Source organism: Nyctereutes procyonoides, unplaced genomic scaffold (assembly GCF_905146905.1).
Source record: "Nyctereutes procyonoides isolate TBG_1078 unplaced genomic scaffold, NYPRO_anot_genome, whole genome shotgun sequence".
Taxonomy (NCBI): Eukaryota; Metazoa; Chordata; class Mammalia; order Carnivora; family Canidae; genus Nyctereutes; species Nyctereutes procyonoides.
The window spans coordinates 4592326-4615896 of NW_026575044.1; the positions used below are offsets into that span (position 1 = coordinate 4592326).

At 36.5% G+C, this 23571-nt stretch overlaps 1 protein-coding gene across 1 annotated transcript in view; it reads left to right on the forward strand.

Annotated features, from left to right (window-relative positions):
- The window catches only part of FMN2 (formin 2), a 363009-nt gene that overhangs the window by 161480 nt on the left and 177958 nt on the right, over positions 1–23571 (forward strand). The window contains 1 exon segment of the mRNA XM_055323458.1: positions 2605–2692. Coding sequence (XP_055179433.1) covers positions 2605–2692 — 88 coding nt within the window.

Below are 23571 nucleotides of genomic sequence, written 5' to 3' on the forward strand. Positions count from 1 at the left end.
TTCTTCTTTTTTCAAGATTGCTTTGACTACTCAGTTTCTTTTGTAATTCCATACTAATTTTAGGATTATTTGTTGTAGTTCTGTGAAAAATTCTGTTGGTGTTTGATAGAGATTGCATTGAATCTGTAGATTTCTTTGGGTAGTATGGACATTTTAACAATATTAATTCTTCCAATCTACACTCTGAAAACTATAAAAAATTGATGAAAGAAATTGAAGATGACACAAAGAAATGGAAAGATATTCTATGCTCCTGGACTGGAGGTCTGTATGACCTTTTAAAAGACTAACTTGTAAACATGAGCCACTCAGGTTTAAAGAACAAGGAAGGATATGAAAATATCAGAACTCTTAGAGATGATACTTGGAAATCAGTTTGGAAAGTGGACAGGAAGCAATGAGAATCATCGGTGATCCTAGAGTCACTTAAAACGCCTTTTGAAGTGCAGATTGAGGAAAATCTGAAGCCCGTATTTTCTGGCTAGTCGGTTTGCGATAGGGCCCATTATTTTGCATTTTTAATTAAGTTCCTAGGTGATGATCATGCCTGCTGATCCAGGGAGCACACTTTGAGAGCTACTGCACCAAATTTGGGAGGCTTGTTAGAAATTTTTTATATTGATCTTTGTAAGATAAAACACATAAATAGATGCTGATAATAGAATTGAAGAGGAAGAGTGGGTTCTAAAAATATAGAGGAGTTATAATTGACAAGACTAACAGGGCAGAATATACAGCTGAAGTAGAGGTAAGAATCTAGATTGATTTCTAGATTTCTAAGTTTAGTAGGTGGATGGAAAATGGTGGTGCCGTTATCTCAACATATGGAATAAAAAGAGAAGATGGATAGGTTTTGGAGTGCACCTGATGATGAGTTTGGTTTTAGACATGTCAAATGGAGTAGTGCAGATGCCTGTTAGGAAAGTAGGATACTGTAGAGTTGAAAATACAGTTACAAGAATGAATTTATAAGTGCTGGCATGTATATCTATAGAGGAGAAATGATAGGTCATAAAGTGAACAGAATAAGGTGCTGAGAATAGAACTCTGAAGATTGCCAGTATTTAAGGTGAAGTCAGAATAATTCACCTTGAAAGACTTGAGAAAGGCTGCCAGAAGCTGTGAAATAAAGAGTTTCTATAAAGATGTGATTAGCTTGTCACCACTGCAGAAAGGTTAATTGATATATGGATTCAAATACATTTAGTTTTGTCAGTATCATAGATGGGACCCAGATTGTATTTATCTGAATTTAGAAAGTGTTTTTTTTAGGACAGGATACATGCCTTTTGTTTTTCTGGTATTAAATTTCTATTCACTTCTGAAGAAGATAACACTGTTGATAGAAATACTTGGTGTATGACTGGATTCATATTCAAGTTCTAAGCTAATATTTTATCTGAAATTTAATAAAATGTTTAAAGAGCAAATGAAGAATCATAATTTATATATATGTGTGTATATATACATATATATTCTTTTGAAGAAGCACTGTCTCTTGTGGGGTATTACTCCTTTCTACAAGAAGCTTGCATAAATGAGTGTGGAGGTTTTTGTGGTTGGTCCTTCTGAAAGTGTTTCGTTTTTTTCTCCACCCCCATCCCTTCTGGGGAACCAGGAATGCTGTTATTGCTATTAAGAATATTGTTTTACTCTGTGACTTTGTGACAGCTGGGTATGATTATTTTATTAGTTTACTGATTGGTCCAAGTTAAACGAAAAAGAAAGACAAGGTCATCAAATGTGATAACTGTTAGGGCAGCTGTCATTTCTGGTAATCTGACCATAACCTTTTTTTCCTTTTCCTCTAGTGTTTTTTTCTAAGCAGACTTATAACAAAACCATGAGAGTAAAATAGAAATTGCTGCCCTTCAGGACCTGGGATAATGGTTTCATAAGCAGGATTTATCAGTGGTGTGTTAGTATCTGGAGAAGATAGTTTAAATGTGTATGTCCAATAGCAGCATGCCTACCTCTGTTTTAGGAAAACTTCTTGTGGGGTATGTGGATTGACTGACTCGTTAGGACTCTCTGGAAAGCCAGATTTGAGATTGAGCAGACATAGCCGTTTGGATTTGCTGCTTGTATTCCTCTATTAATTAGTTGGAAAGTTCCCCACAAAACATGGCCAAATGCAGAATGAGAGGGACTGCCAGTAAAAGAGTGAGTTTTCTGAAGGACCAGAATCAAAGCACGTTTTCTGTTTTGTGCTCAAACAGATCTGATCTAACAGATTCTCTGTGTGTAGACTTTACTATTCACTTGTTGAATACTTTTAAAAATTCAGGCTGCAAATTATCGAATGTGTGTTTATTGTTTCACAGAGACCAAACTAATATCCTAAACTATTAGAAATTTTACTCAATGACAGATCAGTCTCTTAAAAGACTGGTAAAGGGCATGCCATTGAGGCTGATGGCGTGAAGATGGTAGATTTTGAAGATGTAAGACATAAAACACCAAAGTTCTTTTTAGATCAGTTTTGAATACTTTAAGTAAAGACCTTAAGTTGTATGTTCTTCATTTAGGATTAAAAAGAACATGTTATGAAGCATATCATTGGAGTTCAAATTGACATTTCCCCCTTTTCCTTTCTTTGAGCAGGTGGTCAAGTTATTAAGCAACAAAAGATCACAAGCAGTTGGAATATTAATGTCTAGCCTTCATTTAGATATGAAAGACATACAACATGGTAAGTATAAAAATAAAAATTCAGGTTTTGAATACTCAAATTTGGGCTGAAGGATGTGCTGTTTGGTAGTAAAGTTATTCTAGAGCTTTTGAGATTAGTATGTTTCCTATAAGTGTTACCAAACTTTCTATCATGATTGTTTCTGGAGGGGTTACTAGTAATGTGTCTTTTATGTTGTTTCTGTATTTTGCTAAAAGCCTAATTCCCAGGCGACATAGTCTGCATTAATAAATACTTAATTTTTAATTCATCATAAATACTAGTCCCACTGTGCTTTGTAGCTAATTAGATAATATCTGAGGGTATTTACATCTGGATGTCCTGCTCAGAGTGACTGATAACAGGAAAGATAGTGGAGTATGTCTCAGCCATTGAAAATACCTGAAGATAGTGTACTGGAGAGATAAATATGTTGAGATTTCAATCTCAAGTGTTTGATGAGCTAACATAAAAGTTCTAACAGATTGGCTTCAACCAATGTAGGAGTTACATGGATGCTTGTTTTTATTGTTATTATTTTAAGAATGTTTTTATGATTAGAGATGTTGACTATAGACTGGATTGCTATGTATAGTAATTAAATGAAAACTCAGAAGTGCTTAAGAGGCTGAATGATCATTTGTTGCAGATGTCTGTAAGCACTGGACAAGTAAGGAGGCATTTTCTTTTAGTCTTCCTTTTCCGAGATACGATGAGATGCTGAAAGAATCACAAAAACAAATTTATCGTGTATAGCTTTTCAGGGTAGAAAACTGTTCCTCTTTCAGTTATTTGGTGTGACTATATGTAAACTCCTGGGCTTTTCTATGCATGGAGGGATTGAATTATTTTTTTTTAATAAGCATCAAAGATAGTTTCAAATGATTCTTGCCCACTGATATTGTTGGTGATCCAGACATATGGAAGCAGTAATATCATGGCCTTTTGTTATTTCTTTCATGTTGTTGTTTTAATTTATATTTTTAACCAGGCTTATAAAATATTCTCCTATGTTTAGAGTTAGGGTGACTTTAACATTTTCTAAGTGGCTTTAATGTCAATATTTTAAATACTTGAAATCCATCCTCTCATTAACAGGCATTCTTATACTGTATCTTCCTATCACATTTGTGCTGAGAGATATTGTCCAAAGGTGAATAGAGGAATTAAATTTATATTCAGATTGTCCCATAAGCTGCCCCCATAGCCTTAGAATAGATTTAAAGCAGATTGAATTATCCAATGGAATGCCAGTTTACCTATTAAAGAAACGTGGTTTCAAGTATAACACAGACTTTATAAATCATGAAAAACATTTAACTGGCTTTCTAGCTTACCCCTGTATGAATGTGGATTCTATTTGTTAGCCTTAAAATATTGTGTGGAATAATTCATAAATAGCACAAGCCTGGGATGCTTTGTCAATTGATGAGTAACTCTTAATCATAATTTAAGTTTTTATTAAACTGTTTTGATGGTGAGGAGACTTCCTCAAACTGAAGCATTGGGGGTAGTAGTCATAGAACAGGACGCCAAGGCTGGCGCCAAGAAGTACTTGGCGTTTCTAAAGCTGGCAGATGTAGTCCAGTTAAGTCATAGAATGAAATCTGAAAATAATGATATGGTCCTTTCCTTCAGTCAAATATTCAACCCGGGTTGAGTTAATAATGAGAACCTTATGAACAAAGGAGTCCGCCTAACATCTGTGTCTGTGGTAAAGCCAGTGAGAGTTCATTGAAAATTTGCTAGTTTAACATGCAACGCTAACAATAACATGGCATGAACGTCAGTAGTTGAAGGGTCACACAGAATTATGCATAAACTTTATCCTATTAGGATATGAAGTGATTGCTTGAGTCACTTTGAAACCCTGTACACGGTTTTCTAAAAAACAGCCGTCTTAAAATTAAAGTCTGAAGAAGCAAGTAGTGTGCCTTTCAGTGAACAAAGTCCTGTTCTGTCTCAGTATGTTGTCTGGAACCATGATTTACATGTGTGAATCACTTGTGGCCTCTAGAATAAACTTGACTTCTATCAGGATATGCCTCCACTGAGAAATCCACAGAAGCATAAACATCATTGATTTTGGTTGTAGAAGCAGCCACAGAATTTATCTAGACCTCAGTGTCATCTTGTAGAAGAGCAAACAAGACCTTTTTGGTAATCAGATTTCTTTTTCAAGGTCACAAAGCAGGTTAGTGGAACAGACTAAACTTGGGCTCAGCCCACTTCACTCTCTGGTCCTGTTCTTTTCATTCGTATCAGCTGCTGCTTCAAGATTATACTTTTTCTACAAGCAGCATCAGTATCTTGAAACAAAATCTATGTAACCTTGTATAACAAGAATAGTTTTTTTTTTTCTCTTTTTCTCTTTTCCCTTACCAAAACTCTGGAAAAGTTTAGAGTTGAGTTTACTTTGTAATGTTTCTATTTTTAAAGTGCCACATTAGAGTCATCAGTATAGAAGGTTTGGATGAGAGGTGCCAAAAGTCTAATCGTGTCTTCCCACCATATCCAGTGAACACCACACCCTGCTCCGGACTCAAAGGTATTTTCTACAATAACACATGTAGAGTCCTCAGTGTCACACAGAGTCAAAGGGCAGAGAGGGAGAAAGGATCAGTTTCTTACCTAAGTTTACTAACAATACAAGTGAAGCAGTCCCAAATAATTAACTGTGTGCATGTGCATGTGCCCATGTGTGCATGTGAAGGTTATGGTGAAGACCTGAGCTGCTCTAATACAGTGTAAATGTGTCCGGTACCTTCTAAACTATCCTGTAAATTATAGCGGTTTTCCAATGGGAATGGTGAGATTGTGGTGTGCCACCTCTAGAAAACAAAACACTCCAATTCTTTAGAATAATTTGGAGTCTAGGATGAAGGTGCTTTTCAGAAATGACTTACCTAGTGTGCTAGAGTGTAGGGTCATTATGGCTTTAGGATCTCCTTAAATTGAGCTCTAAGGATCCCCTGGAGTAATGCCTGAGTTTTTTTTCCCTGGGTACATAGCACTTTGAGTTCCAGTTTATTGTCACGTATGTAGGTCTAGAATCTGTACTTTGGGTGGGCCCTGTGTTTTAATATTTGGCCTTTGGCTGCATCTGGCTGTCAATAGTAAGTTCAGATTTGTTGGGATAGGGCTAAAGCAGTTTCTGAACTGGCTTGTTTTTCTGCATTCTCTCTTGATTAGCATGGTAATTCCTATCTTGCCTGCTTTTTGATGCTTTTAAGATAATTGATAAATATTTCTTATCCATGATTTTAAATTGCTCTCAATGGGAGGATTAATTCAAATCATCTAGCGTATTATTGTCACTATGAGAGTATCCTGTAGCTCTCTAATCAAGTTGTGTGGAAAGAGAGGAAAGTTTCTGTACAGCATTCCATCCATATTTCAGAAGTCAGTGTGGTAGTCACAGCTTCAGGCTCATTCTGGTAGAAAATAGTAGCTGCAGAGCACTTTGAAATTTCATGAGGCTCAGTTTTATGTCCCATGGTCTCAGTACTAGGTAGAATATTGAACTGTGATAATTTTGAAAGTGGAGGGGGTTGCTATGACTAATATCACCTGGGCAGTCAGTGCAAAGTGGAAATTTTGCAGGCACATCAGGAGTAGGGTAACTCTCCTATCAGATCAAATGGAGATAAATTTCTGACATGATTCTCCATTATATATTTATGTATTTATAGCTTCCTTTATATTTCATTTATAAAACAACTATTTATTGGCCAGGGAACTAAACAGTTTGAAAAGCCTGCTTTGTAAACCTGAGGTTGTCTAGTGCTCTGTCCTTTTGGTACTCGTGTCCAAAAGGTTTGTTCCAGATTGATGCAAGCACATCACAGAGGCAGGAAGCTGTTACCCTTACAGTCTGCAGCTGGCAACTAGAAATCTAACTTAGCCAGTAGCTAGACCCAGGACCAGTTAGAGACCAAACCTCCAACAGCATCCTTAAAGATCCAGGTGATAGAACTCCACTAAATTTTCCTGCTCTGTCTGTGAAAATGGGTGGAACATCCCTAAGAGATTTAGCTAGCCTGTGTGTCTTGTATCTTTTTAGTGTCACCATTAAATACCTACTTGAGCTGTTAGAATTATTAGTTAGCAAGCCTCAGTTACTGATCTAGACTTGAAATAAATACCTCTGAAGAATGGCTTTTCTTACAGAGTGCTGGCCCACCATCTCTGAGGTAGGGATGACTGCCTCTAAGTTGAAGCTTTAACTGGCTCATATACACTATTACATTCCCTCAATATGCATGTTTTATAATAGATTAAAGATACTGTAGCAAAGGAAACCTAAGATGTATTTAATGATCTCACCCATAGAAATAAGTTTTTTTAACCTTCTAGAATTGTCCAGCCCAAAGTATTAATGGTTCTTGTTCCTTTTTTCCTTTCTTCCTTTTAATGTCTGTCCTATCTAAAGCCACCTGGTATCGTGAGCCCATGGGCAACAAATACTAATATATGTCCTTGTTGAAATTTCTATCCTTTTTCATCATGATTTGTCGAGATCATGTATCTTGACATCAAATATTCTAATTTTGTTAACTCCCTGGTCAATAAAATCATGGATATTTTTCTTCTTTGGTCTCTAAGCCTATTAACTGCTTTTTTTCAAACACTTTAAATAAAAAAATGCAGGTAGGATACCTTACAAGGACAATGACATTCTTTTAGGTTTAAATCAGAAATTCCAGGGGCACCTGTGTGGTACAATTGGTTAAGTATCTGACTCTTGGTTTCAGCTTAGGTCTTTTTTTTTATATATAGGATTTTATTTATTTATTCATGAGAGATACACACACAGAGAGAGAGAGAGGCACAGACCCAGACAGAGAGAAAAGCAGGCCCCATACATCCCTGGAGCCTGACGTGGGACTCAATCCTGGGTCTCCAGGATCACACCCTGGGCTGAAGGCAGCGCTAAACTGCTGACCCACCCAGGCTACCCTTAGCTCAGGTCTTGATGTCAGGGTTGTGAGATCAAGCCCTGTGTTGCACTCTGCACCCACACAGAATCAACTTGAGATTTTCTCTCCCTGCTCCTCTGCCCTTCCTGCGCGTGCTCTCTCTCTCTTTCTCGCTCAAATAAATAAATAAATCCTTAAATAAAAAATCAGAAATTCCAGTGAAGTCTGTGTGCTAATTTCTGATTCCTTACTGGATCCTGTATCATGCTGATGTTTTTTTGATCTTCTGTCACTGACGTCCCTCAAAAGGGCTCAGAGTTATTAGAAGCCTTATCCCAATAACTGTGTAGGAAGATATCTAGTTTTGCAGTATTTAAAAAGAGAATTACTTTTGACAAACAGGACACATACTCTTTCATAATCAGATCTTTTTATTAGTATCTGAAGAGGTGAAATTAAACATTGTCTTGAATTTTTACCTCTCCACCCCTTTCTATCATTTGCCAATATAGGCATATCTCGGATGTATTGTGGGTTTGGTTCCAGAACAGCAGTAAAGGGAATATCAAAATAAGCTGAGTCAAATGAATGTTTTGGTTTCCAGCGCAAATAAAATCTGTTTACACTACACTATAGTCTATTAAGCACACAGTAGCATTTATTTAAAAAAATCATATATGTACCTTCATTAAAAATACTTTATGGCTAAAAAATACTAACCATTATCTCAGTTTTCAGTTAGTTGTGATAATTGAGCACAGATCACTGTAATAAGTATAATAATAATGAAAATTGAAGTATTGCAGGAATCACCAAAATGTGACACAGTGACATGAAGTGAGCAAATGCTGTTGGAAAAATGGTGGTCATAGACTTGCCTGAAGCCAATTGCCACAAACATTCAATATGTAAAAAATAACAGCCAAGTCAGTAAAACGAAGGGCAAGAAAATGAAGTAAGCCTGTAGCTGTGTAAAGTGGTCCAGAAGGGAGTTAATTTTCATTATACAATGGAGGGAATGAAGGCTTATAGATTAAGCCTGCCTGGGGCTTCACCTTAATAGGACCAGAATTGGTGTCCAGTTCCTTTGGATCCCACTTTGTTGCCCCTGATTGCGATGGACCTGTGTTTCCTAATAAAATGAGAATATGCAACATATGCAAAAAGAGAACTGGCAAAAAGGCACAAAACTTCTGGCCAGCAGTTTTGTTTTTTTGAGTTACTAAAGCACTAGAAAATATATTTAGCAAATTTCCTTTATTCCTTTGTCATTTCATACAAATTCCCCAGTTTGCATATTGACTCTGTTCCTTAGAGAATGAAATGGATTTTTTTCACAGCTATGAATTAGGGGGAAAAATATTTTAAAGGGGATTATTAATGAAGTTGCTTATTCTTGACTGAACCAAGAAAAGATAAACACATTTATTAGAGAGAAAGCAAGCTGGGCTGAGCTTATCAATGAGCAAAAGCAGGTTGTGATTACTTGTAGAAAGCTTGTGATACATAGGGCATGGGACTTTCCCTGCCTTTCTTTTCCAGATTACTGATGGTCAGAGAGTTTAGAGGGAAATACATCCTCGTTAAATCCTTGGGGATGCTTGCTTTCATTTGTACTCATGCTCTAAGCATAATTCTTTATTCCTTTTGTCTATAGTCCCTGGGTTTTCCCTTTATTTTCAAGTGCAGACTAACGTTGATTAAGAGCCTGATTCCAGAGCCACACTGCTCAGATTTTATTTTGGACAGAACATTTGTCTCCCCTCAAACCCTAATTCATATGTTGAAAGCCCTAATCCCCAGTGTGATTGTGCTGACCACAGGGCCTGTGGGAGATAATCAGGTTTAGATGAGCTCATGAAGGTGGCTCCCATGATAGGATTAACATCCTGTAAGAAAAGGAACAGAGGCCACAGGTTCTGCACACTAGGAAGAGGGTCTTTACCAGTTCCAGCCTCCAGAACTATGAGCACTAAATTCCTGTTTAAACCACCCAGTCTGGGAGATTTGTTAGTGGCACCAGCTGACTAAAACAGACTGGAATCCCACTTCTGCCTCGGGTTAGCTGAGTAACAACATGGGCAATTCTCTTCATATCTCTATGGCTCCATTTCCTCATTAGTAGAAAAGGCTGTTAAAGGAGTTATTTCCTGTAAACACACAGACACATTAGTCAATATTCATTCTGTCTTTGCCTTTCTGCATTTCTTAGGAAATGAGTTGTGTTAATAGGCTTTGGAGGTGCTTGAAACTCAGAAGTTGGCCAACCCTAGTGAGAAGAAGAGAACATAAAGGTTATTTATTCCCCCTTCTGTTGTGAAGAGGTCTGCTACAAGCCTTTACCATGAGGAAACAGGTGGTGGAATGCAGACGCTGCTCCTGATGGCATTTAAGAGCCAGATGAGAGGAAAGAAGTGGGAGTCTAAGTTCAAGGGGCACATAACTGGGGCAGATTTGATTGTTCTGGAGCTTGGGTTTTCTGTCAATATTGCTGAAATAATGAGTACTGGGCTGTGTCCATCTCTGTTTTCTGGATGGAGATAAATATGAGGATTATTTATATGAGCAGCCCTTTAACATTGAGCCCTGGCACATCTTTGGACTGTACTTTATCTGCAAGGAGATCAATTTGCTTTTGAAATTTGAAAGGTGGGGGGGATATCTCCCCTAACTGTGGTTTCTTAATCATTGTCGCTGGGCACCGTGAGCTCACCATATTCCACATGTTCTGCTGTTGGCTCTGGGTGGCTTTTGAGGGTAGCTGGGGAAGGGAGTTTAGCATTGTTACTACAATGAATCTTGGTAAGGAGCAAGAGTAGAAGAAGTGAGGCATGGACAGACACTTCTGTTTCTTGATTTGAGATATTATTAAACTGACAGTTAAACTGGTTTCTAGGTCTGAGTGTAAAGTATAAAAACACTTGTTTAAAAATCTGGAAATTCCCTTTTGAACTACAGGAACTTATGGTAAGTCTTCCCATGAATTTTGATAGCCTACACACGTAGCAGTTTTTTTTACCCTGTTGGGCTGCCACTGAATAGTGTTTTTCTTATGAAATTTTCTACCAAACAAGTTGTAGATTACAAACTCCTGGTCTTTTTCCTGGAGTTTCTGGTTTCATTCTTGGAGACACCAGCTTTTTCACTTGCCTATTAATTACCATAAGAAAGTTTATCCATAATCATTTGTTTATTTTTGTAATATTTTCAAAAATTGGGTTTAGTGTGGGCAATGTTTTTCCCAGTAGGTTTTCCAGTGTCTGGTTTCTTTATGAAACTCACGTTTACAAGGCTCACTTAGAAATTGCTTCATGCCCTTTTTTTTACCTTTATTTTAAGTGTTTTCCTCACATGGGATATGGAGTTTTAAGACCTGTTTATTATATTTATTGAGACATTAAAATCTAGTAAATGCTGTTGGGAGGTTTAGTGAATGGTTTTCATTGAAATGTAAAGTCACTTAGAATTAGAAATTTGAGAAGAAAGTGGGCTCCATCCAGTGAGCTGTGTAACCTTTTCATCAATTGTAGCCTTGTCATGGAGAAAAGTGCATGTGCAATAGGTCCACTTTCATTAAAACCTACTTTTAGAAATTTAATATCAGAATATGTTTTAATTTAAAATATAAATTCATTACCTAGAATTTCTTATAAAAAGAAAGACCTCCTAAATCATTTTAAGTCACACATAGATTATTAAATCAAGGGAAAATGAATTATTATAAGTCTTTCATTACAGGTTCAAAAAAAACCTGGGTTGAACTTAGCTTATATTTTTTTATGACATTATTCCACAGTTGGGCTTTTTGATTATGCTTTTATGGGAAGGAGAAACACAATACTTAAGGCTGTTCTGAAACTGTGAGCTTTGGATATGAATATTCTTTTCCTTCATTGCCCTTAGTATCTGATTGTGTATCAAGTGTTTGGGTGTTTATTTTTGCTGGCCTCCCCCACCCCCCACCCTCTCTCCCCTGTAAGCTCTTTGAGACCCCAAGACAGCCCACTGCAGCTCAGCTCAGTATATTTTTGCCCCTATAATGCTTTACCTGTTCTTCACAATTATCAAGTGATTGTTAAAGGACTTGTCTAGGACCAAATGGGGCATGTGTAAAAGGTGGAGCTCAAATTTGAGCTCAGAAACTTAGTATCCGAGTACAAAATTAATCACACCAACTTTGACTCTTGACTCACTGTGTGTTAAAGGTGCACTTATTGCAAAGATATTCCTTTTGCATAATCCTTGAGAGGGGTGGGGATTCAGACTGTTATTTTTTGCAGGGGAGCCTTTTTGATAACTAGAATCCCTTGTGTATTTTAAAATTGACTTCTTAAAATTCTGTGTGTTTTGACAAGTGCTTTTTCAGCACCCAAAGTGGCCACCCTCAAGATGCTTTCTGGTTTTCTTTATCCTTTGAGATGAAGTAAGAATCTGAGAGTACTAGAGATGAGGAGAGAAAGGAGTGATTATTACTTTCCACATTTCCCTTAGAAGCCACCTGTGTCCTATTCCTACTAGGTACATTCTAGAAATATCAGAAATATAATCAGCCCTGCGTGCTAAGACATCAGATAAAATGGCTAAAAATGTTACATAATGGCATGTTATCTTTGAGCATGACTACAGTAATGATATTTCATGCTGATGACTATCTTTCCTCTTTCCTCATGGTCAAACATGAATACAATAAGATCTCTACTTCCCCAGTAGCAATTTTCAGCCAAATACCTTTGAATTTGTTGTAAAATTTATTAAACAGTTTCAGTCAATTATCATTTACATGTAATTAAGAATCCAATAGTACAGAAGGGCTTGCAATGAAAAACCCCAGTTCCCAGTTCTCCATATGGGCTTCATCACTTCCATGATGGATTGTAAAGGCATATTTTCCCCTTATTTGGGCCACTGGAATAATCGCAGCCTCTTTCAAGGAAATGGTGGAATTTAAGAGGAGGATTCTCTATCGTCAATGACAGTATGAAGTCCTTATGAATTAAATTGTTGTGAAGCAAATTCTAAATTGAACGTGATGTTTAAATGTATTTTCTGCAAGTTTTTTTTAATTCTAAGATTTGTGATTCTAAGTTTATGATTGCACAATTGCTGATGATAATAATATTAATAGCCAGCATGTAAAGTCATTGCTGTATGGTTTGCAATAACTCAATGAGGTAGGTAAGTTATTATTTCTATTTTAGGGATGAGAAATTGAGAGAAAGAGGCAAAAGAAAGTTAAACAGCAGGTGGTGGGATGTGATTTAATCACTGGTGGTCTGGTTGCAGAGTCTGCTTTGAAGCCCTGTGCTGTACTTTCTAAGAACTCTCAAATGGTAGTAATTGTATCAGCAACTTAAGCTGGAGAAAATAGTGCATGATTTTTATCCTCCATGGTTCATAACTACCAAATCAGCAAAGAGGTTACTTAATGGATAGTGGAGGCTTTGTTTTAAAATTCCTTTTATTATCACGTCTTGTCCTGTCTTTTGTCAGTTCTGTGACTTAGGTGATGCTCAGATATGCTTTGCCAGAGAAAGTTGCAGAGTAGAGGTTGTCTCTATGCCCAACTTCTGTGCCAATTAAAGTGATAAGGAGGAACATGTATTCAAAGGCTATGACCACTTTAGCAACATATTTTCATATAAGTATCAGAGTGTATTAGGGTGACTAATTATATTGTTATAACCATTAGCCCCTATTATAAAGATGTCAGAATTGATATTTAACTTATAGTAGGAAGATCTTGATTCATTCATTTCTATTCTACTATCTTCTTTCCTTTTTTCTTCCCATAGTTAATTATTCACTTACTCAGATATTTACTGAATACTTTCTTTGTGCCCAGCTGCATTCCTGGCACTAGGACATTAAAATGAGAACAAAAAAGACTAAACAACAACAATAGCAGCACACGGCTGTGTGGAACTTACATTCCAGAAGGGAAGAAGACTTTTTTAAAGTTTCTAACTCAAATTCACTCCTCCTAGATGGAGGAGAATGGAATTCAAGTATTGAGTTGATCATTGTCCTCAGTTTCCAGAAATAATGTGAGTTTTCACAACACCTTCAGGATTATAGCCTACTTGAATCTACTGTGCTGTTGCTTAGAGTATTCTAGATGGGTTAGGAATTAGATGAAGTGGAAAATGAAGAGCAATGAGAGATATATTTATATTGAACATATTATATATTTTTAGTGGTTCTATCTGGAAAGAGGACATTATATAAGCTTTCTTTATTTTTCCTCATTTGTGCATCAAACTTGGTTCACTAAGAAAAAGGATAATTGGAAATTGTTTAAAATCAGATTGTGTTTTTATATTATTTCCACTAAGCAGTTGGTTCTATTAATGATTTCTTTCATAAAGAGGAACATAAACAGGAACAGCTTTCTTGATTTGCTAACACTCATGTGAATATAAATTTGAAATATTTATCTTTAGAGAAAATATTAGTAGCTAAAATACAAGCAGAAAATTTGATTCTATTTAGTGAACTGTGCGATAACATTGCGAATTTGTCATAATAGCCATTTGGAAGAGAATACAAATTGAATATGTTATACACATTGATAGTATTTCCTTTGGGAACAAATTTGTTTTAATTCTTAGCATTTTTTCTTTTAAAATTCAAAATTTTATTATCAATCTGTTTTAGACCTATTGGCACATATGCTCTAGAACTGCTCTATATCAATGTAGTTCAATTATGTCTTTCTTCCTTTAAAAAGTTTTAATTAATCAAGAATGGAAGTGTGTTTCATAAAGGTTATGCCTCAACCAAAAATGTCTTACTTTTTTTTTTTAAGATTTTATTTATTTATTCATGAGAGACACACACAGAGAGAGAGGCAGAGACACAGACACAGGGAGAAGTAGGTCCGTTGCAGCAAGACTGATGTGGGACTAGATTCCTGAACTCCATGATTACACCCTGAGCTGAAAGCAGAGCTTAATCACTGAGCCATCCAGGCGTCCCTGTTTTACATTTTTGAAAATCTCTTATAGTCCAGTTTAATAGATAGCCAGAGTCTCATATCTGCTTCTGCTTTTATTCTTTTGTTATATGTTGTTTTGGTTGAAATGTATGAAGAAAATCTGTGTTCACACAGATATGTAGTTGAAAAGAGTGAAGTTATTAGTCTTTCATACTACACCATAACTTAATAAGTAATAATTTCCTAATGGTTAGTTGCAATGTGGAATTTGAAGGCCACATAAATAACTTATAATACATTAAAAAAAAAGATTATGTCTCATTCAACATTAAATACCTGGATCTGCTAACATTACTTTATATAACTGAGTTAAGGCATTTAAATTATTTAGATATTTGACAGAAAACATAAATTTAAGAATATTGAGTTCATTTAAATGAAACCCAGATATTCATTTAAATCTGAACAGGCTCTGCTATGTTTTGAAGTGTTGGAGATGTTTAGAATAGTTCTAAAACAGCATACTTTGCCTTTTTGAGATAAATTGTATATTTATTTTTAACTAAAATTCACTCATTGGCAGTTTTCTGGATCCTAATGCCAGTTACAATATGTGTATGTTAATGTTGGTTGCTCAGTGCCCTATTTTAAGTTTAACTTGGAACTGTGCAAACAGACATTTGGACCTTCTGGCTTCACTGCCGAACAGTGTAAACTAGCAAGCAGAGCGTCAGTCATCCTTATCTCAGTCATAATCTCTGGAATGAAAGATTCCCATCATCTGTTGCACGTAGCAAAAGGTCTGGGTGTCACAAGGAAATGACATCAGTTTTCTAGCATCTGTGATACCCTCGAGTAGTAATTTCAGAATACTTAGCAAAAGGCTTACATTGTTGAAATATGATGTAGTCTGGGGAGTTAACTTTTAGTCTCAATCTCTAACTCTTTTATTCTGTGCCAGAAAGGAATTTTGCAAGACAGGATGAGTTTTCCTTTATGGTAGCCTGGCTAGTGGGGATGAATACACCTACTCTCCTCTTTACTCAGAAGAGAGGAGAATGGAAGGAGATGTGATATTCTCTGGGAAATCTAAGAATAGGAAATTGCTTCTTCTTGAACAGTGAGGTTCATGATATCGGCTGGGTGTATTTTTAGTGCTTTGGCAAAGTATGTTAACCAACCAGCAACCATTTCGCCTACACAGATACACTCAGATGGACTTTGTCCACCTTGAAAGTAAGGAACAGACACAAAAACATACAAGAGAATATGTATGGGAATTGTGAAATTTGAAGTCTGTGTTGTTCTGTTTTGTTTTGTTTGAATGGTTGAATTTTTCATGGGATTATATACGTATGGAACAGCTAAGGAAAAAACATTAGCAAATTATTGTGATGGTGGAAAACGGTTCTCCTGGTCAGTTGAAGCAATAGGTATGGGAATGTGGAGAAAGTTTCTAAATATTAATTCAGTTCGTTGGGTGGAATCTTGAAGAAACATCTATTATTCATAGAGCACTCTCATTTCTTTTAAAGATTTTATTTATTTATTCATGAGAAACACACTGAGAGAGGCAGAGAAAGAAGCAGGCTCCCTGAGAGGAGCCTGATGTGGGACTCAATCCCAGGACTCTGGGGTCATGCCCTTGAACCAAAGGCAGACGCTCAACCACTGAGCCACCTACGTGCCTCTAGAGTACTCTCATTTTGAACTGTAATTCTTAACTAGTTGTGGGGAAGAGACTGGTAACTTGTATTTTACGATGGAGGAGAACTGTGGTGAACATTCAGGATGCTCAGGGTAGGTTAAACCTCTTCTCCCACCAATGTCTTCCATCTAAAGCTTTTCTAAATGGTGATACCCACCCTCTGTTTTGCACATATTTCTAGTCATCCAAGGAATGCAGGAAGCTCTGACCATGAAAAAAAGCTTTCTTTAGTTAAAAAATTTCTTACAAGCCACGAGAAGAAAAGAATAGATGCATCTTGCTCAATTAAATGAAACATTTTGAGGCATTGTAGTTGCAGAAATGCTGAAGTTACTGAATATTGAAAGTAATGAAGGAAGAAGGGGGTGGAGGAGATGCAAAACTAATAGTCTCCTTTGTCCAGGCACGATTCTGAGCAGTGGGTGGTCATTACCGAACTCTAGAGAATGGGCACAGTGGTGACTGAATAGCAGATACAAGGAGGAAAATTGCCCCAAGGGTGGCCTTACCATTCACCAGACAGCCCCTAAAGCTTAATTAAGGCACAAAAGTCTGAGTGGATGAATTAGAACAGAGGCAGTTCCATTTTACATTTAAAGAGTTTCTGTTTTCTTAGAAGCGACTTTTATTCATTAAAAGCATATCAGAGAAATCAGAATATTTGGAACTCCTCCCCATATTTATCTGATCTCTCATTCTTGGCAATGAAACATTGCACTAATCCTTACACACAAATATATACATCATAAAAGAAGAAAGAGAGACCTTCATTAACTGAACAATGACAAAATAGACTTAACACACACATAGACTAGTGCATCACATTTTTGTACGTATTAACTACATGTTAAGCTAAGCAAACCACAAAATTATTCTTAGGGGAACAAAAGTATTGTGTGTAGTCTTTAGATTTTTCATATTTTTAAGTTTTTTTGGCAAACTAGTCACGAGACAGAAGTTGTTAGTCAAAGTCATGTCTGTGGTACAATGAAAGGAATTACCTTACCATGTCACATCTTGGTATGCAAGCTCTTCATATTCTCAGTCATATATTGTAAGGTCAAAACTATAAGTTCTCTTTGGTTTTTGATGAATTTTTAATTTTCAGTGACTAAGCTTCTTGGTTCCTTTCCCTATCTCAACATGTCTGCCAGTATATAAATGATATTATATAATATACTGAGGAAGCTATGTAAGTGCATGTTTGAGTAAATTCTTTTAAAAATTATTTTTCTAAACCACAAATATAATCTTTGTGTTTGTAAATTTGAACTTTCTCTTTAGGGTTTCTTTTGAAGTCAGACATGTTTGTGAAGAATCACACTGAAAAAGTATAAGTATTATCTGTGTGGATGTTATTTTAGCATCAGGCATTTTAAATTTCTGATAGATTGTGTATTCCTGGAGCAGTGTATATGCATGCATTCAAAATAAAAATTAATAGTGTTCCCTTTTACAGCATGTGTTAGAAAACAGTGGCAAAATGTGATCAGAGTTAGGGTCCTATTTTCAGGGAGACTCACTAAGCTCTATTTTACAAGGGCATAAATGTTTACCTAAGCAAGAAGGTGAAGTCCGTTATGCCCAATAAAGGACATTTTGGAGTGCTGGTTTACGGAAAACATTTAACAGACAGTGGATCTTTTACACAAAGTACGGTGCGTTGTTTGAAACTATTTGCTCATCTATACACTATGCTTAAAATAAACACTGGGAATATGCCAGTCTTTTTTTTTTCCTCTACCTTTTAATTCCACACCCTAGATTTTGTCACCTGCCAAAGTCAAATAAATCTTATCTAAACAGTTGAGATAAGCTTTGAGTTGTACCCAGTATGGTCAAATCAACAAACCTCTTCAAAAACAGAAATGAAATACAATAACGCTAGATTAAACAGTCTACAATGGCAATTGTGTTTGCATTTAAAGATTTTATTCCAAAAGGATTACAGTCTTGGTATCCATTTTTCTCTCCGCTGCCTAGACAAGAAGGAGACATACTGAGTTAAACAAAATGCATTTGTTCTCTAGCAATTTAACTTGTACGGCTCTTATAAACAAGGCCCATAGGTGTATGAAGCCTACTGACTTAATCACTAACTTATGTCATTATCCTTGTATAAGCAAGTATGCTTGAGAGGTACCAGTGGTGGATTGAGTATCAGATTTATTTTTTCCAGCAGGAAAGTCTTTCTTTATATAGCCTAAGTACAAAATCTATAGAATTCTGGCATTTTATTGTTTGTACCCTAGAACAAATCCCCACCAGATTAAACTTCCTGAAAAGAGAAGATAGTATAAATGGATATGATTTCTAAATTAATAGGCTATTATAAAAATGCAAGTTTCTTCCCTTTTAGGGCATACATCATTTTAATTGCTAATAAAATGTATACTCTTACAAGGGCAGGAAGTATGTCTGTCAGGTTTACCATCATATCCCCAGGGCAGAGAAGACTACCTGGCCTGGAGTTTGAACTCTATGAGTATTTATTCAGTGAAGGAGGAAATGATGTTTTCAAGAAGAGGCTGTTTACTTTGCAGATAAATACAAACATTTCATAATTATTTAATCAGTTGTTGATATTTAAAAGTAAGTTTCTGAAGTGAATACATTTTATCATGGAGTTAAATGGTTCCCTTTCAATGTTACACTATTTAATTGGCAGTTTATGTGTAATCAGTAGTACACAGATGTTATTATTTCAGTCATTGTCAGATAGTATTGACTTCTGTGCATTTCTTGACCATAGCATAATTTATACACTGCTTGGTGATTTTTCACTGATCTTTAAGTACATCTTCACCTACTTGAATTTAACCTTTAGCACATCTGAGAATTAGCCCAACTGGGTATAGAATTGGGATGCTGGGATCCCTGGGTGGCGCAGCGGTTTGGCGCCTGCCTTTGGCCCAGGGCGCGATCCTGGAGACCCGGGATCGAGTCCCACGTCGGGCTCCCGGTGCATGGAGCCTGCTTCTCCCTCTGCCTGTGTCTCTGCGCCTCTCTCTCTCTCTCTCTGTGACTATCATAAATAAATAAAAATTAAAAAAAAAAGAATTGGGATGCTGATGTGCTGCCTTTGTTTTATTTTTAAGGCCCAAACAATGATATAAAATATATATTTTCATTTTATGAACATGATACATAACATAATTTATGTTGTTTTGTAAGAGCAATTATATCTACAAATGTGTGTATGATATTGAGACACTTAGAGACAACTAAGAACTTTCCATTTTTGAGTGCCTGCTATGACAAGTACTGTGTGCTACACAGTACAGGAATTACCTCTAATCCTGATAATAACCATTTGAGGGAAATATTAACACCATTATTTACCCATTTCACATGTGAATAAACTAAGTCTCCGAGAGCTTACCATGTCTCTCCCAAGAGACATGCACTAGTCTGTGTGAATCTAAAGCATTGAGGTCTAAGGTTTCAAGTAATTTTGGAAAAATCCGGGCTTGTGAGTTATTATTTGAGTATATTAAAACTTTTCAACTCAATAAATACGTTAATGCGTAAACCAGGGATTTGAATGGAAGGAGCAATAATAAAACTTAGAAGTCTTATAAATAAAAGGAATGGAGTGCCGGTATTTTAATTTGGAATCTTTAAAAGAAAGCTATTGACATATTTGCCATTAAGTTTATATGGTTTTAAAAAAAAGTTTATATGGTCTTTAGATAATCCAGAATTACTTGAAATACTATTGAAGAACTTGTGTGTTTTCCATGTATGTTAAAAATGTGTAGCAACATGTCTTCTGACGTTTCCCACAGTATGCACATGCTGGGTGTATGTTTGACAAGCATGTTTGGTAGTAGGATGTGTAAACACTGCAAATGTAGTGTTTCCTCTTATTATCAAGGGTGAAATTTAGATGAATATGGTACCGAGTATTTTCCTTTCTGAGAAATGTTAGTTTTTTAACTTGTTGGGTATGTTTGGTTAACTAAACCAAGCAAAATCAAACAAAATCTTTAAAATTGCTTCACTGCATCATTAGGAATTTTTTGTTAAATAATACATTTCAACAGTTTTTAAAGTAACTTCCCAGGTGTGTGGATTCTCAGTTGGGGATTAACACATCAGTATTTCCTTATAAAGGATTCTTGATTCCATTGTCGTCAGATTGCACAGTGACATACACTTACCAAAGGTTTCTATGCTTTACTGAAACTCAAAAAAAAAAAAAAATAAGGATAGTAATTCTAGGCATTTCTACCTAAACTGTTTTTCCCTCTTTTGTTTTCCTTTTTATATCTTCCTGGCAGGACAAATAAAGCACTTCTAGAAATTCCTGAATCCATAAAAACTGACCATTTGCATCCACCACATTTTGTAGATGTGAAGAAGGAAGAGGAGGCTTCTTCCTCTGGAAATCTCTTTTACTCCGTATGCCTCAATTTCTTCCTTCATTGTGGTGTGGATGGTTATGCGTATAGTATTGTTTGCAGCAGTTATCACTGCCCATGCCAATATTTGGCTTTAGCTTTCTCAGGTGTTGCTGTCTTCATGGATTGATGGGACCAATAACACAGATAGGTGATTGGTAGTGTCTCTTTGTTAAGGTCAAAGATTATGGCTTCTCTCTGAAGATTCAGTAATGCCTTTATTTTTCACATTTTAAGCTTTTTTAATTTTCCACTTTATGTAGAACACTGGCATGCGCTGATGATATCTAAAGCAAGATCCCTGCTATTAGGCTATTTAAAATCTCCTTGGAGGGACAAAGCACCTAAATTCTGTATGAAAGAAGTACTTGAAATTATCAGGTGATTTGTATTTATGTTAAAGGGTTCAAAGAAGAGGTCAGGATGTCATCATGAGCCATGGCACTTAGAGAATGTTTCAGAGATTACTTAGGCTGGAGCCTGAAGTTGCTATTTGTTAAAGACGGTGGTTTGTCACATTGCCCACACTTTTCAGCTTACCCTCCATTTTAGGTAACCACTGGAAACTGTTTTGGCCAGTGAGACATAAGTAGAAATTCACTAAGAATTCATATTTAATAAGCATTGCATATGTTTTCTTATTGCTTTCCTTTTCCCTCAATTTTTCCTCGAATGTGAAAGTGATGGATGGAGCTATGGCAGCTATTTTTCCACATGAGGAATAAGTATTTAAAGACCATAAAAACTTTTTTGTCCCTACCTTTTTTTTTTTTTTTTTTTTTTTTACTTTCTGAATCAATGCCAATCTGTCTCATTTTTAAGTCATTATTTACTCAGGTGTTCTTTGTATAGTGAAAGACAATTTTTAGTCACTGCAAATATATTTAGTACTTTTGCCATATTATCAGGTAGCTAATTGTCAAGAATTTATTCATATTTCACATGTCTTTTTACTCTACTATAACTAAATGGTTGACATCACTCCCTACAATAGTCTAAAATGAGCCAAACTATTAAGTTGGGTGGAGGGGGCAGGGGGAGGGAGGACTAAGTTATAAACAAACATGAAGAATGACATTTTTTTTTTCCTCCACCTAGTCTGCATGTCTTTCATTTTACTTCCTAATACATCAAAGGTTTTGGAATTCAGCTCTTATTTCTCCTTACTCCACCAGGATCTAGATACTCTTTTTTAAAAATCTCCTTCCCTTCCTCAACTGTCCTCAGTTTGCATTAATCACCCTTGCACTTGGAGGAAGCTCCACCTATGTAAGTATTTCTTTTATTTTTTTTAAGATTCATTTATTTATTCTTCGAGAGAGAGAGAGAGAGAGAGAGAGAGAGAGAGGCAGAGACACAGGCAGAGGGAGAAACAGGCTCCATGCAGGGAGCCTGACGTGGGACTCGATCCCAGGTCTCCAGGATCACGCCCTGGGCTGAAGGTGGCACTAAATCGCTGAGCCATCTGGGCTGCCCTATGTAAGTTTTTCTCAACATATTATTACTTTTGCCAAAACTAGAGACGACCACAAATTGAGTTGGGTAAGAAGAGGGCAATATTTCTATTAATAAGGAAAGGCTTATAAGAGAAAATAAGGTGATCAAAGTTTCTAGCCTATGGTCTCTCTTCTAGCTTCAGAGTCCCTAAAGTTTTAAGAGCACTTTTGGGGGAGTAGGCAATATCATGAATGAATTTTCTGAATACCGAAATCACTAGGGGCAGGGCTTCTGGCTGTGCTAGAGTATGCTGTATATCTAGCAGAATATGGTCAGAAGAGAGTATGTGGGATCTCTGTGAGGAACTGGCCAAAATTATTATTTTTTCTCCCAAAACTCCTTTATTATTGGAATATTGGCTTTCTTGAATTGGTTCAATGTTCTTAATGTTTTCTTTTTGATGTACTTTGGGCAATGCTCTCACATTTATTTCCCATTCTTTCTATTGAATTTTTCTACTTATATTACCATGTTTTTATGTGTGAAGAACCATTTTCTTTTTCCAATTTGGAGGGTATTGCAGCAATTCAGGCAATAGTTAAAAGAGTGTCTGGGGACAGGTTGGTAGCAATGACAGTGATGAAATGAAGTCATATTCTACATGTATTTGGAATGTAGAACCAGGAGGATTCATAATGTATTGGATGTGGAATGTGAGCAAAAGAAAGGAATTAAAAGATAGTCCGTCTGCCTATGGAGTCTCCATCATGTAAGACAGGGGATTGTATGGGGAGAGTGTGTCTACCTCTAGAGTTCCAGGTGAGTTAGCTGAGAAGGCTGTTGGTTCTACAAGCTGGTGGTTCAGGAAGGAGGTTGGAGGCTAGAGAGGAAAATGTTTCAAACCTGCCATGAGACTAGAAGGACATCACGAAGGTTGGAGAGTAGATGGACGTGAAAAGAGGTAAAAGGATCAAGCCCTAGGATCCTTCAATAATAAGAGGTTGGGGAGAGAAGGAGCCAGCTTAAGAGAATGAAGAGTGGGAAGCATTAGGAACAGGAGGAAGAGGAAGAGAGTGGCATCCTAGAAGCCAAATTAAGCATATGTATCTGGAGGAAGGAATTAGTCCCTGCATCAAATGCTGCTGAGGATGGAGTAATGTGCATTTGGATTTCACAGGACTGAAATTACTGGTGATTTAGTAATTCGAGCAAAAGCCTCATGGAGTGGGATTAAGAAGATAAGGGCAGAGAAGAATGTGGGGACAATGGGTATTGGCATACCTTAAGAAACTATGGAGAGTAGTGTTCCTCCCCTGTTTTCTGGTCTCTAGTATCTGTGTTAGAGGCATTCTGTAGATGATTTGATCTTTGGCTCTCCTGGCTGAAAAGTGGCAGAGGTAAAAGCTAAATGAGAAGCTGTGAACCCTCTTCCACAGCCTTTGACTCTCAGTTCAATGTGTTATTATCTGGCTATGTTATTTGTTGGGCAACCACCCAAG